At 49.2% G+C, this 14,278-nt stretch overlaps 1 protein-coding gene across 1 annotated transcript in view; it reads left to right on the forward strand.

Annotated features, from left to right (window-relative positions):
- COL22A1 (collagen type XXII alpha 1 chain) overlaps window positions 1-14,278 on the forward strand; it is a gene marked incomplete at both ends in the record, with an annotated part of 243,681 nt that overhangs the window by 47,342 nt on the left and 182,061 nt on the right. The window contains 3 exons of the mRNA XM_082600940.1: window positions 8,263-8,538; window positions 11,625-11,705; window positions 12,884-13,000. Coding sequence (XP_082457066.1) covers window positions 8,263-8,538; window positions 11,625-11,705; window positions 12,884-13,000 — 474 coding nt within the window. The remainder of the gene's footprint in view (window positions 1-8,262; window positions 8,539-11,624; window positions 11,706-12,883; window positions 13,001-14,278) is intronic.

The following is a 14,278-nucleotide window of genomic DNA, read 5'->3' on the forward strand; positions in this document are numbered from 1 at the left end:
ATCCTTGCATCCCTGGCATAAATCCCACTTGATCGTGGTGTATGATCCTTTTAATGTGTTGTTGGATTCTGTTTGCTAGTATTTTGTTGAGGATTTTTGCATCTGTATTCATCAGTGATATTGGTCTGTAATTTTCTTTTTTATGAGTTTGGGACTGTTCCTTCCTCTGCAGTTTTTTGGAAGAGTTTGAGATGGATGGGTGTTAGCTCTTCTCTAAATGTTTGATAGAATTCACCTGTGAAACCATCTGGTCCTGGACTTTTGTTTGCTGGAAGATTTTTTTTTTTTTTTTTTTTTTTTTTGCAGTATGCGGGCCTCTCACTGTTGTGGCCTCGCCCGTTGCGGAGCACAGGCTCCAGATGCACAGGCTCAGTGACCATGGCTCACGGGCCTAGCCGCTCCACGGCACATGGGATCTTCCCAGACCGAGGCATGAACCCATGTCCCCTGCATAGGCAGGCAGACTCTCAACCAGTGCGCCACCAGGGAAGCCCTGCTGGAAGATTTTTAATCGCAGTTTCAATTTCATTACTTGTGATTGGTCTGTTTATATTTTCTATTTCTTCCAGGTTCAATCTTGGAAGATTATACCTTTCTAAGAATTTGTCCCTTTCTTCCAGGTTGTCAATTTTATTGGCATAGAGTTGCTTGTAGCAGTCTGTTATGATGCTTTGTATTTCTGCAGTGTCTTTTGTAACTTCTCCTTTTTCATTTCTAATTTTATTGATTTGAGTCCTCTCCCTCTTTTTCTTGATGTGTCTGGCTAAAGGTTTATCAGTTTTATTTATCTTCTCAAAGAACCAGCTTTTAGTTTTATTGATCTTTGCTACTGTTTTCTTTGTTTCTATTTCATTTATTTCTGCTCTCATCTTTATGATTTCTTTCCTTCTACTAACTTTGGGTTTTGTTTGTCCTTCTTTCGCTGGTTCCTTTAGGTGTAAGGTTAGATTGTTTATTTGAGATTTTTCTTGTTTCTTGAAGTAGGATTTTATTGCTATAAGCTTCCCTCTTAGAACTGCTTTTGCAGCATCCCATAGGTTTTGGATCGTCATGTTTTTGTTGTCATTTGTCTCTAGATATTTTTTTTCCTCTATGATTTCTTCAGTGATCTCTTGTTTATTTAGTATTGTTTAGCCTCTGTGTATTTGTGTTTTTTACGTTTTTTTTCCCTGTAATTGATTTCTAATCTCATAGCTTTGTGGTTGGAAAAGAAGCTTGATATGATTTCAGTTTTCTTAAATTAACCGAGGCTTGCTTTGTGACCCAAGATGTGAAGTATCCTGGAGAATATTCTGTGTGCAGTTGAGAAGAAAGTGTAGTCTGCTGTTTTTGGATGGAATGTCCTATAAATATCAATTAAATCTATCTGGTCTGTTGTGTCATTTAAAACTTGTGTTTCCTTATAAATTTTCTGTCTGGATGATCTGTCCATTGGTGTAAGTGAGGTGTTAAAGTCCCCCACTATTATTGTGTTACCATCGATTTCCTCTTTTATAGCTGTTAGCATTTGCCTTGTGTATTGAGGTGCTCCTATGTTGGGTTCATATATGTTTATAGTTGCTATCTCTTCTTCTTGGATTGATCCCTTGATCATTATGTAGTGTCCTTCCTTGTCTCTTGTAACATTCTTTATTTTAAAGTCTATTTTATCTGATATGAGTATTACTACTCCAGCTTTCTTTTGATTTCCATTTGCATGGAATATCTTTTTCCATCCCCTCACTTTCAGTTTGTATGTGTCCCTAGGTCTGAAGTGGGTCTCTTGAAGACAGCATATATATGGGTCTTGTTTTTGTATCCATTCAGCAAGGTTGTGTCTTTTGGTTGGAGCATTTAGTCCATTCACATTTAAGGTGATTATCGATATGTATGTTCCTATTACCATTTTCTTAATTGTTTTGGGTTTGTTTTTATAGGTCCTTTTCTTCTCTTGTGTTTCCCACTTAGAGAAGTTCCTTTAGCATTTGTTGTAGAGCTGGTTTGGTGGTGCTGAATTCTCTGCTTTTGCTTGTCTGTTAAGCTTTTGACTTCTACGTTGAATCTGAATGGGATCCTTTCCAGGTAGAGTAATCTTGGTTGTAGTTTCTTCCCTTTCATCACTCTAAATATATTATGCCACTTCCTTCTGACTTGTAGAGTTTCTGCTGAGAAATAAGCTGTTAACCTTGTGTATGTTATTCCCTTGTTGCTTTTAATTTTTGTTTGTCTTTAATTTTTGTCAGTTTGATTACTATGTGTCTCGATGTGTTTCTCCTTGGGTTTTATCCTGCCTGGGACTCTCTGCACTTCCTGGACTTGGTGGGCTATTTCCTTTCCCATGTTATGGAAGTTTTTGACTATAATCTCTTCACATATTTTCTCAGGTCCTTTCTCTCTCTCTTCTCCTTCTGGGACCCCTATAATGTGAATGTTGTTGCGTTTAATGTTGTCCTAGGGGTCTCTTAGGGTGTCTTCATTTCTTTTCATTCTTTTATATTTATTCTGTTCCACAGCAGTGAATTCCACCATTCTGTCTTCCAGGTCACTTATCCGTTCTTCTGCCTCAGTTATTCTGCTATTGATTCCTTCTAGTGTAGTTTTCATTTCAGTTATGTTTTGTTCATCTCTGTTTGTTTGTTCTTTAATTCTTCTAGGTGTTTGTTCTTTAATTCTTCTAGGTCTTTGTTAAACATTTCTTGCATCTTCTCAATCTTAACCTCCATTCTTTTTCCGAGGTCCTGGATCATCTTCCCTATCAGTATACTAAATTCTTCTTCTGGAAGGTTGCCTATCTCCACTTCATTTAATTTTTTTTCTGGGGTTTTATCTTGTTCTTTCATCTGGTACATAGCCCTCTGCCTTTTCATCTTGTCTATCTTTCTGTGAATGTGGTTTTTGTTCCACAGACTGCAGGATTGTAGTTCTTCTTGCTCCTGCTGTCTTCCCTCTGGTGGATGAGGCTATCTAAGAGGCTTATGCAAGTTTCCTGATGCAAGGGACTGGTCGTGGGTAGAGCTGGGTGTTTCTCTGGTGGGCAGAGCTCAGTAAAACTTTAATCTGCTTGTCTGCTGATGGGTGGGGCTGGGTTCCCTCCGTGTTGGTTGTTTGGCCTGAGGCGACCCAGCACTGGAGGCTACAGGCTCTTTGCTGGGGCTAGTGGTGGACTCTGGGTGGGCTCACGCCAAAGAGTACTTCCCTGAGCTTGTGCTGCCAGTGTCCTTGTCCTCACGGTGAGCCACAGCCAGCCCCCACTTCTGCAGGAGACCCTCCAACACTAGCAGATAGGTCTGGTTCAGTCTCCCCTGGGGTCACTGCTCCTTTCCCTGGGTCCCGATGCGCACATTACTTTTTGTGTGCCCTCCAAGAGTGGAGTCTCTGTTTCCCCCAGTCCTGTCGAAGTCCTGCAGTCAAATCCCGCTAGCCTTCAAAGTCTGATTCTCTAGGAATTCCTCCTCCCGTTGCCGGACCCCCAGGTTGGGAAGCCTGACGTGGGCCTCAGAACCTTCACTCCAGTGGGTGGACTTCTGTGGTATAAGTGTTCTCCAGTTTGTGAGTCACCCACCCAGCGGTTATGGGATTTGATTTGATTGTGACTGTGCCCCTCCTACCATCTCACTGAAGCTTCTCCTTTGTCTTTGGATGTGGGGTATCTTTTTTGGTGAGTTCCAGTGTCTTCCTGTCAATGATTGTTCAGCAGTTAGTTGTGATTCCGGTGTTCCCACAAGAGGGAGTGAGCGCACGTCCTTCTACTCCGCCATCTTGAATCAATCTCCACATTTGGTTTCTGAGTCTTAATGTTCTTAGCTGGAAAATGGAAAACAGAAAACCTCCCAGGAATGGTTAATGGAAGCACCATGTGGAATGATGTCCCTAAAGCATCTAGAATGCTGCCTGATGTGTGATACAAGTTTTTATGGTAGTCCTTGGTTTTACCTTGAATGGAGCTCTGCAGCTCGTCTTTGCCCATGTCTGGTGCATTCTGGCTCTCAGTCCCTATGAAGGTAGGACCACCTGTCAACAGCATGCAGCCGAGTGAGGGAAGACCTGTCTCAGACCCAAGCCATCAACACCATACACTTATTTGAGATGCAAATCCTGATCCGCTTGTTCTCAGAGTTCATGGACCAACCGTATCTGTCATTTACCCTGTCCTCTCTTGAAGAATGAACTGTGTAGAGACATTACTCATCTTCAGCTGGGGGACACTGACTATTTTCACTTGGGGTTGAAATAAAATAAAAGCTTGCTCAAGCCATTGGGCTGCGGTAGCCACACTCCCGGGCTCGTCCCTCAGAGGCGACTTCTCCGTGGCAGTGAGCTCACTCCCCGTGGTTGAAGCTGGACCCTGCCCCCGAGGGCACATCTTATCCACACTCACACGCAGTCAGTAGGAGCCAAGGATTGTCCCGAGCGCTTCACAAATCTTAACTCAGTCCCCCTAACAACCCTATGGGTAGGTTCTGCTGTTACCGCCTTACAGAGAGGAGACTAATCCACAGCAGGCTTCAGACATCTGCCCGTGTTTTGACAGGTCATGAGGGGGAGAGGTGGGATTTGAACCCAGACAGTCAAGCTCCAAGTCTGTCTTTTGACTGCTGTGCCCCGCTGGCTCTGGTCTCCATCCATTAGTCCTGTTGAATGACACTCCTGCAACGTCCCTGGTTAAACTGAGATGCAGAAGCATCGTCAGGCTTGACTGCCCAGTGGCCTGATTTCCTGAGTGTGGGAGGCCGACTGCAGGAGGTGAGACTCTTCTCCAGAGAGCAGGCAGCTCGTTGTGACCCTCACCCACCTCCATTGCAGACGCGCACGTCTCCAGTCTCCCAGGGTCCTGTGCCGTGGGCCTGGGCACCTGCCATGGCAGTCCTATGGGGTGAGCCCACACCACCCCTCAGTCTGGGTCCTCTTCCTCCATGGCGTTTGCAGGGCCGTGTCGGCCTCCTCCCCTCCTTCTGCCAGAATGAGCCCTGGGCTGGAATCCTGCAGAGCCGGGCAGAGACAGAACCTGCCTTTTCACAGAGGCACCGGGCTGTTCTGTTCCACTGAGCAGGCTTTGGGGCATACCCTTCACTGAAAATGACGTGGTGGCCGCCCCACGCCTCGGGGAAGTCCTGACCGGACACAGGAAAAATGGACAGAGGCCACGTAGAAGATGACCTGTGAGCAGACTGGTGTGAGCCACCTTCTCACGTGCTCTTTGTCCCGTAGCCCTGTAATAACCGGATCTAGATTTTTACATCCATGACCCCACGGAGAATTTACAACCACCCTTGACCGTTGGCATTTTCCCCATTTGTCATTTGGAGAAACTGAGGGGTACTCATTCCAGATCTGATAAAGGGCCAGGAGGAGGCTAGTTCTGGAGCAGGGTGGAGGGGTGGAGGTGAGACTCAGAACAGGGTGGAGGCCAGTGCAGGGACTGGAGAGTAGGCTCTGCGAGGTGGGCAGGCCCAGGACAGGGGGCCTGGGAGACAGACCGCCGTGGTCCTCTCGGCACAGGGTGATACTGACTCAGACCAAGTAGTCATAGGGAACTGGGGAGAAATGATGGGATTCTGGATATGTAGTTTGAAAATAGAACCAACATGGTTTGCTGATGGATCTGAGCCATGGAGTGCCCTCCTGAGCACCCCCACCCCCACCCAGCTTGGACTCGGGCCTGCCGGGCCTTCCTCTGCTCTGTATGGTGCTGGGAGAAATAGAAACATTGGAGAAAAACCCATGTCCTCATGAAGCTCCCCAGGTGGCTCAGGGGTACAGGGCTCAAACAGGTGAAACTGATTTCAAGAAAGAGACCAGGTTTAATCATGATTATAAGATTATGCTTACGAGAAGTTTCAGGTTATTAGTCAGGGGTTCATAGTTTTGTTTTTCACCCTAACTGTAACATGCCAGCAGACAATGCAGTTAAAAATAAACTTTAGGTTCCCTTTGGCTGTGCTGAAGCCATGTGGGGGACCGGAGACAGAGAAACCAGAACACCTGGGTGGTGTCATAAACACTGTGGCTGGTTCCCGGCAGGGCAGTGGGCTCCTTCCTTTAACCTCGGGGCTCTCATTCATTCATTTATTCCCTTTCTGTTGAGTCCTACTATATGGCGTGTGTTGTCCTAGCCACTGGGGTTAAAGAGATGAGCAGTAGAGACGGGGTGCCTGCTTAAAAGGATGGGGCAGGGCAGGCAAGAAGCGGGTGGATGAAATAAATGACCCAGAATGCTTTCATATACTGACCCGAAATGCCATGAAAAAATAAATAAATCCACATGCCTGAGGATGTGAGAGCAAATGACCAGCTTAGAATCCAGTTACATGTGTGTGTCAGAGAAGGCTTCACTGCGGTGATGTCTTTGAACTTGCTTCATTTATTATAGATAGTATTTAGAACACTGCCTGATGTATAAGTACTATGTAAGTGTTTTATATATCTATAAATTCATTTAATTCTCATAACAACTCTATCAAGTAGGCACTATCATCAGTGCCATTTTACAAATGAGGAAACAGCACACAGAGGTTAAAAAACCTGCCCGAGGTCACACAGCTTAAAAGTGACTTGCCAGCTTGGGTGTGGGCAAGCAATAGACAGCCCAGATTTTTGAAGAGTGTTTCAGTAAAGTGTCTCGGGGTAAGGGAGCTGATGAGGTTAAGGGTCAGGGTTAAGGAAACCAATGAAAGATATTGTGGTGTCCTGGGATTAGCAACAGCAGGAAGCTCCTGCCCGGGGCCTGGATGGCCTGGGCAGGGAGAGGTTGGTGGTTAGCGGAGACGTTGTGTTCTGGAGTCGTGGAGGAGGGAGGGCTTCCAAAGGGCCCTGGCACGTGGAGGAACATGGCTGTCTGGAACCGCAGGGAAGCTGGGAGGGCAGGAGAGTCAATACCAGACCCCTCTCTCTTCCTGCTCTTTGATTTCCACTCCCATGGGCCAGACTAACTAGAAGCCAAAGGGCGTCGGAGCCCAGGTCAAGAAGTCAAAGGTCAGAGTCTGGGAGTCCAGATCCAGGTAGAGAGAGGTGGAGCGTGGATATCAGGGCAGATGGAGACTAACCCCATGGAGATTGGACAAGAATATACCCATCCATCCATTTGCTCAGTGAATACCTATTTTCTGTGTCACGTTATGTCCCCCACCTCCGTGCACTGAGGCAATGTTGATCTTGCTCACCCCTGCATTCCTGACACCAAGCAGGTTGCTTGCCTGTCACAGAGGATGTTCAGTGAGTATCGTGCAAGGGATGAAAAAATAAGCACATGGATGAGCATACGTTCATTCATTACTTCATTCATTCATTTTTTAAAAATTAGTTTAATTAATTTATTTTTTGGCTGCATTGGGTCTTCATTGCTGCGTGCAGGCTTTCTCTAGTTGCGGTGAGCGGGAGCTACTCTTCGTTGCGGTGCGCGGGCTTCTCATTGCGGTGGCTTCTCTTGTTGCGAAGCACAGGCTCTAGGCATGCGGGGCTCAGTAGTTGTGACACAAGGGCTCAGTAGTTGTGGCTCACAGGTAGTAGAGCGCAGGCTCAGTAGTTGCGGCGCACGGGCTGAGTTGCTCTGCGGCATGTGGGGTCTTCCCGGACCAGGGCTCGAACCCGTGTCCCCTGCATTGGCAGGCATATTCTTAACCACTGCGCCACCAGGGAAGCCCCTCATTCATTCTTAAAACGCAGAGGAAAGTAAAACTTCCTTCCAGAGTTTTCAAGGCATTTTGCAAAGGGCTGGAGGGTAATCCAGTGAACAAGACAGCCAAGGTCCCTGCCACCGAATTGCTTTATTCTACCAGGGCTTCAATTTTATCTTCAAGGTGAGAGAGAGTTTGGGTTAGTGGATGGGGTCTCAGACTGGCACCTGGTATCTAGACACAGATGGATTCTGTTTTGCTGCCTGCGGTTTTAAAAGAAGCTGAAACCACTCAGGGTTTCTGGTCGGTCTCACAGATCAAGCCCCTCCTCACCAGTCCCCTTGTAGTTTCACAAAGGTGCTCTTACCTGCATAGCCCCTCGGGTACTTGAGATTTTGACCCCTGGATTAACGTGTGAGTTCAGATCTTCCATTTAATACAGGGTTTAGATCAGCCTGTAAGGTAGATGTCAGTGTCACCATCGTAGTGAGGAGGACACCAAGGCTTAGGGATGGGCAGTGATTTGCCCAAGGCTGACCAGCTGGTGAGGGTCACGGCTAGGATCTGACTCAGGTTTGTCGGGTCTGACTCTGCGATCTCCCCGCCCCAGTTGCCCTCTCCTCCCTTGGTCCCATGCAGCTCAAGGGGCCTCTCGTTCTCTCCTCCCCAGGTGTCCATCCGGCTGGACGGCGAGAACAAGGCCGTGGAGTACAACGCTGTGGGTGCCATGAAGGATGCCGTCAGGGTGGTCTTCCGAGGTCCCCGGGTCCATGACCTTTTCAACCGGGACTGGCACAAGGTGGCCCTGAGCATCCAGGCCCAGAACGTCTCCCTCTACATAGACTGTGTGCTGGTGCAGACACTGCCCATCGAAGAGAGGGAGAACATCGACATCCAGGGGAAGACCGGGATCGGCAAGCGCCTCTACGACAGTGTGCCCGTCGACGTGAGTACTGGCAGGCCTCCTGCAGCCAAGGTCCTGGGGTCACCAGGGAGAAGCCTCAGGAGCCAGGTGCTCCTGATGTCCCCTATACCTGTGTGTATCATGTATCAAGTCATCACCTTGCACTGTCTTAGGAGGGAGGACCCTGACTCAGAAAACTGCCATGTCACCATCACTCATTCATTCACTCATTCATTTAATTATTTAGCCACTTGATCACTTACCATATATATATTGAGCACCTACTCTGTGCCAAGCACTGTGCTCTGCACTGGGGACACGGGACATATATCTACATGTATATGTAGACAAATCGATGGGCAGAGAAATAAGAGTTACACAGTTCCCTGTAAATTTAGACTCTTTTCCCTTCTTCTCTGATTGTAAAAATATTGGAAAATGTAGGAAAGTGTATGGAAAATAAGTAAAAATCATCCTCATTTCACCAACCAGGGATATTAGCTGGGGAAGACTCAGTGGCTGGTAATAGCTGTCCTTCCATCACCATTACATCAGTGTCCTTTCCTTCTTTATTCTTTCTTTTCCCTCCTTAATTCTTTTTTCTTTTTTTTCACTTTCCTTTAATGTATCTTTCTTTCCCCTACAAATGCATTCCCACATCTATACACACAGACACACACACCATGAATATGCACACACGTAACACATGTACACTTAATGTGCTGTCTTCAAGCTGAGTCAGCTTGGTCCTTCTGGCTGGGAGTGTCCCCGGCTTCTCGAGAAGTAACCAAATCATGATCTGGGATAGCTCTTTTCAAAACCATTTCTTTTATTTTTTTACACGTATATGTATTTCTGTTATCAAATATAGGGTTATTGGATGTGTGCTAGATATTTTGAAATTTATGTAAATAATGTACAGCGTGTATAGTCATGTCTTGCTTTTTTTCTCTCAAAATTATGTGTCTAAGCTTTTATTTCTTTTAGCTGCCGCATAACACTTCATTTTATTGTACATTTTACTTATTTATTCTCCTGTTAGTGAATATTTAGATTGTTTTGATGTTTCACCATCATAACCAGCAAGTCTTGGGTCTTGAACGTGCTGGCACATCTCCAGATGTGCTTTCCTCATGAAGAAAATAGGGTAACACGTGCCTTTGAGGCTGGAGATATATACCAGTTGGGAGAGTTTCTCTGGGGCATTCAGTGATTAGATTGTAGGGTAAACAATTTTTGACTTGCCAGCATATTTTAACTTCTCAACAAAGTGACAGAACATTTATGTGTCTACCAGCAATGTATGAAAGACCCATTTTCTTAGATCCTCACCAACATTCATAGATTTTTTTTTTAACGTTTTTGTTGTTGTTTTGCCAATCTGATGGGCATATGATGGTATTTTATTGTGGTTCTATCTGCATTTCCCTGATTACCACTGAGCTCAGAAATACTTCCCTGTGTTTCTTTTTTTTTTTTTCTGTATCCACTCAACCACTCATTCTGTGCCTCGGGACATCTGCTTTGTCAGGAAGTGCTCTGGGGCTGGGGGTGCAGAGAGACACGAGATAAGAGAGGCCTGCCTCACAGAACTGCTGTTCTAATCGGAGGAACACAGTGTAAAAAGTAAATGGAGAAATGCACACAAAGGAGGCATTGTGGTCATTGCTTTTATAAGGATGTACAGGATGACGAGTGACAGGGAGGGCCTGGGCTCTGATGGGTGGTTACAGAGGTGAAAGGTGAGAGGAACCAGCCTTGTGAGGAGCAGGAGGGAAAAGCAGGTAGGAAAAGAGAGCTCAGTGTGTTTGAGGGCTGTGGGTCAGGATGGGGAGCCCAGGGGGAGGATGGACACACAAATGTATAATTACCATGCAGGCTGCTATGTTCGGTATTAGCTGTATGTACAAGGAGACAAGTGGGAGAAGAGACCCCGTGAACTCTTCTTGACAGTAGAGGATGTGTATCAGTTATCAGTTGCTGCATAACAAATATCCCCCCCACCCCCACCCAAAAAAGAGGGATGAAAACAACAAACACTTATTGTCTCATAGTTTCTGTGGTTCAGGAATCTGGGAGGGGCTGAGCTGGGTGGGTCTTGCTCAGGGTTTCTCATAACATCGCTGTCAAGCTATCGGCTATTGCTGTGATCTTGAAGTTAGAACAGGGCTGAAAGACCACCTCCAAGCTCACGCAGGTGATTGCTGGCAGCCTCCAGTGGGCTGTTGGACTGAGGGCCTCAGTTCCTTTGCTGTTGGATTGCTGACAGTGGCCCTGGTTCCTCCCTATGTGGGCTTCTCTGTGGGGCAGCTCCCTGTGTGCCAGCTGGTGACCCCCAGCCTGCGTGATGTGAGAGAGAGAGAGACCATGCACGCACGCACAAAGAAGCCAGTCTTTCTATAACTGATCTCGAAGTGACACGCCATCACTTCTGCCATGTTCTGTTCCTTAGAAGCCACTGACCAGGTCCCTCCTACGCTCGGGGGTGGGGAGGGGAATGAAGCTCCACCTCTTGGAGGAGCATCAAAAGATCTGTGGGTGTATTTTTACAACAACTCCTGAGGGGATGCCTCAGCGTGGTTGCTAGTTTTCAGGGGTTTTCCTAGAAGAGAGACAATCCGTGGTTTCATTTGCTGTGCAGAAGCATGTAAGTTTAATTAGGTCCCATTTGTTTACTTTTGCTTTTATTTGATAGAAGCAAATTTTTAATATAAAAAAGTTCACTTAAGCCACCACATGGAGATGAGAGAGTTGACAACAGGGGTGCTCTGAACCTTTGGAGACTGTCGGTGGCAGCACCATGGCGGGGGCTTTAGCGAACGCAGTGGCCACGGACTGTGGACGGGAGGGGGCGTGTGAAGGGCCTGAGCTGTAGCACATTCAGAGCAGGAGAAGACGCTGCCCCCGGTCTGTGCGGACTCGCCTTGCACTTGGGGCTCGCACCGTTAGAGGGACGGGCTGTCTGTAGATGACACTTAGGGTGCCCCTGAAGTTCAGCTCAGGGTCAGACCATACAGGACCCTGAAGAGGAAGTGGGCCTGCTCCCTGAGCAGGGCCGACCTGAAACCAGGGAGCATCTGGGTTCCAGAGCCCCCAGAACTCACCCTCTGTCCTGCTCTCCCTCCCAGTTTGACTTACAGCGGATCGTGATTTACTGTGACTCCCGCCACTCAGAACTGGAGACGTGCTGTGACATCCCCTCGGGTCCGGTGAGCAGAGACTCTGCATGGAGGGGTTGGTGGGGGGGGGGAATGGGTCCTTGGCTTCCCAAGGGAGGGGGCGTCCTTGGCCCCAGGATGGGATCAGGGGACACCCGCCATCCCAGTGCGCCCTGGGAGGGAGCCCGGTGGTCATCGCTAGGGTTCCATTTCCCGGTCTGGCGGGCGTGGGTTGGGGGAGCGGGTCATGCAGGTCTGTCCCAGCTTCGGTCTACAGCCCCCGGGGCTGCAGCTGAGCGATGAGGCCCAGCTCTGGGGAGCACGGGGCAGAGGCTGGCAGGGGGGAACGGCATCCCTGCTGCCGGCGCTCAGAGCGGGGAGGCCGCCGTGCTCTGCGCTGCTCAGCAAGACAGGAGGAGGCAACACGGGGTCAGGAACAGCGGGCAGAGGCTCCTGGGGCCCCGGCGCAGTTCTGCCTCTCCCAGGGCCTCCCACTTCCGCCTCGGTCCAGGTCCCTCCCTCTCCATTTACCAAATAGCAGTTCCAAGGGTGCTTCCATAGTCCTGCCTCCCAGAGCCTGAAGGCTATGGATTCGGCGGGCGCGGGCCCCGGATGCAGTGAGCACTCGGTCAGCGTGTCCTGTGTCAGGACGGGTGGGGGGCACAGGCACCCGGGGTGGTCGTTACCAGGGCTGGGGCTTCGGAGTCAGCTGAGCCTGACTGTTGAGAGAGAGGAGAGAAAGGAGAGGGAGGGAGACGGGTAAGAGCAGGAGAGAATAAAGGGAAAGAAGGAGGGGGGAGAGGAAGGGAAGAAAGGAGGGAGGGGGCTGGCGAGGGTAAGGAAGTAAGTCATTACGGGCACACCTGCTGGGTTCCTGCGTTCCAGACTCTGAACTGGATGCTTTCTTCCTGTCCCACTAACTCCTCCTCACTGCATTATGATGGAAACGCCCTTGTCCCCATTCTGCAGAGGTTAACACCGAGGCTCAGAGGAGTCAAGTGGTTCCCACAGGCTGCTGAGAGGCCAGTGAAGTGGCTGAGACCCTTGGCCCACACCAGTCTGACTCCAAGGCCTCAGGGTACCGGAACCTGCGGTCAGACGCTACTTGCCCTCCCTGCTCAGGCTCCAGTGTCCTCAGGGTTCCTGGCTCCCCTTTGCCTGTGCAGGGAAGCTCCAGGGAGCAGTGCTGGGCAGGAAGCCAGGTTCTGACCGCTGTACTTCCCTTCCAGTGCCAGGTGACCGTGCTGACGGAGCCCTCACCCCCGCCCCAGCCGCCTCCCACCTCCGGCAGTGAACAGATCGGGATTTTGAAGACGATCAACTGCTCCTGCCCAGCTGGAGAAAAGGTACCATCCACAGTCCACCCTCAGCCGCCAGCCCAGGGCCCCAGAGCCGAGTGGGGCAGGGTGGCAGCAGAACCGGCAGTGGAGGTGGGAATTTCCCATCATGCTCGTGGGCTGCCAGGGCAGGGTGGCCCTGGGCTCCAGGCGACTCTCCGGTCAGGGGCCTGTCCTTGCTCCTTGGGCTCCTCCCTTCTTGATTTCTGTGCACATCGGGAGGGGAGCTGCTCAGACCCAGCTGTGACGAACCTCTTCCTGAAGTTCATAACGTCTTCCCAAGGCGCTCTGGCCCCTCCTGGTCTCCTCTGCACTCGTGTGTGCGCCTAAACCAGCCAGATTTGCTTCGAGAATAAGACTCTGTAGTGGCTGAGGGTTTAGGTGTGCTCTGCGGGACCCACCCTCATCCCTTTCTTCTCAATGTTCCCTGTAATTCGCTGTACTATATAATCCAAATGCATATATGAGTAGAGTTTAATGCCTCTTGTTTCTAATTTTAAAACCTAATATGTTTCTGACTGCCACCACTGCCCACCCTTTAGCCTAGATGAAATGTCTCCTCGAGTGCCTGAGGCTTTCATCTGTTTTTCTGTGGACGAACAGCCCTCTTAATAAGAAAAAAATTTCCACTGTTTGAGCAGAATAAACAGATATGTGAGGATGACGATATCGAGATGGTCTCCGTGAAGATCTGCTCACCTGGTAGCCCCCCAGGGCCCTCAGTCTACAGCATTCAGTGTATCCATCACTGTGTCTGCCCCTCCCAGCTCAGGGCCGGCACGCAGGAGGTGCTCCCCAACTTTGCAAGGGCCTTGGGAGACACAGACAAAACTATGAAATCGTGGTTGACGTTCATTGGAGTGGACACGCTTTAAGAATTTCCTAACAGTTTCGTTTCAATAAGCCGCCTGCCCTGGCAGCCTCTCCTCCCTCCCTCCTTCCCTCTCCTCTGTTCCCCTTCACACTCTCCTTTCTGCTTTCCACCCAGAGACCCCCTCCCAAGGAGCTCCCAGTCAAGTGGGGATGTCTAACCATGGCCCAGCTGGCTGGGAGGCCACGAGGAGCAAGCTCGGTCAGGCTGCGAGCTGAGGCTTTGTCTGGGGCGTCGGTGGAGTTAGGGACTTCCGGCCTGGTGCTGGGTTAGGATTGGGAGAAGCCAGAGAGGGAGCCAGGGTGGGTGCACCCAGGGCGCTGGACGGGGATCCTTGTCCGCACCCCTGGCGGGCTCAGGCGGTCCACACACAACGTGTTGATTCGGTTCTCACCCATCAATGTCATAACGAAAGC

Source organism: Mesoplodon mirus, assembly GCF_964341445.2.
Source record: "Mesoplodon mirus genome assembly, chromosome: 16".
Classification (NCBI taxonomy): Eukaryota; Metazoa; Chordata; class Mammalia; order Artiodactyla; family Ziphiidae; genus Mesoplodon; species Mesoplodon mirus.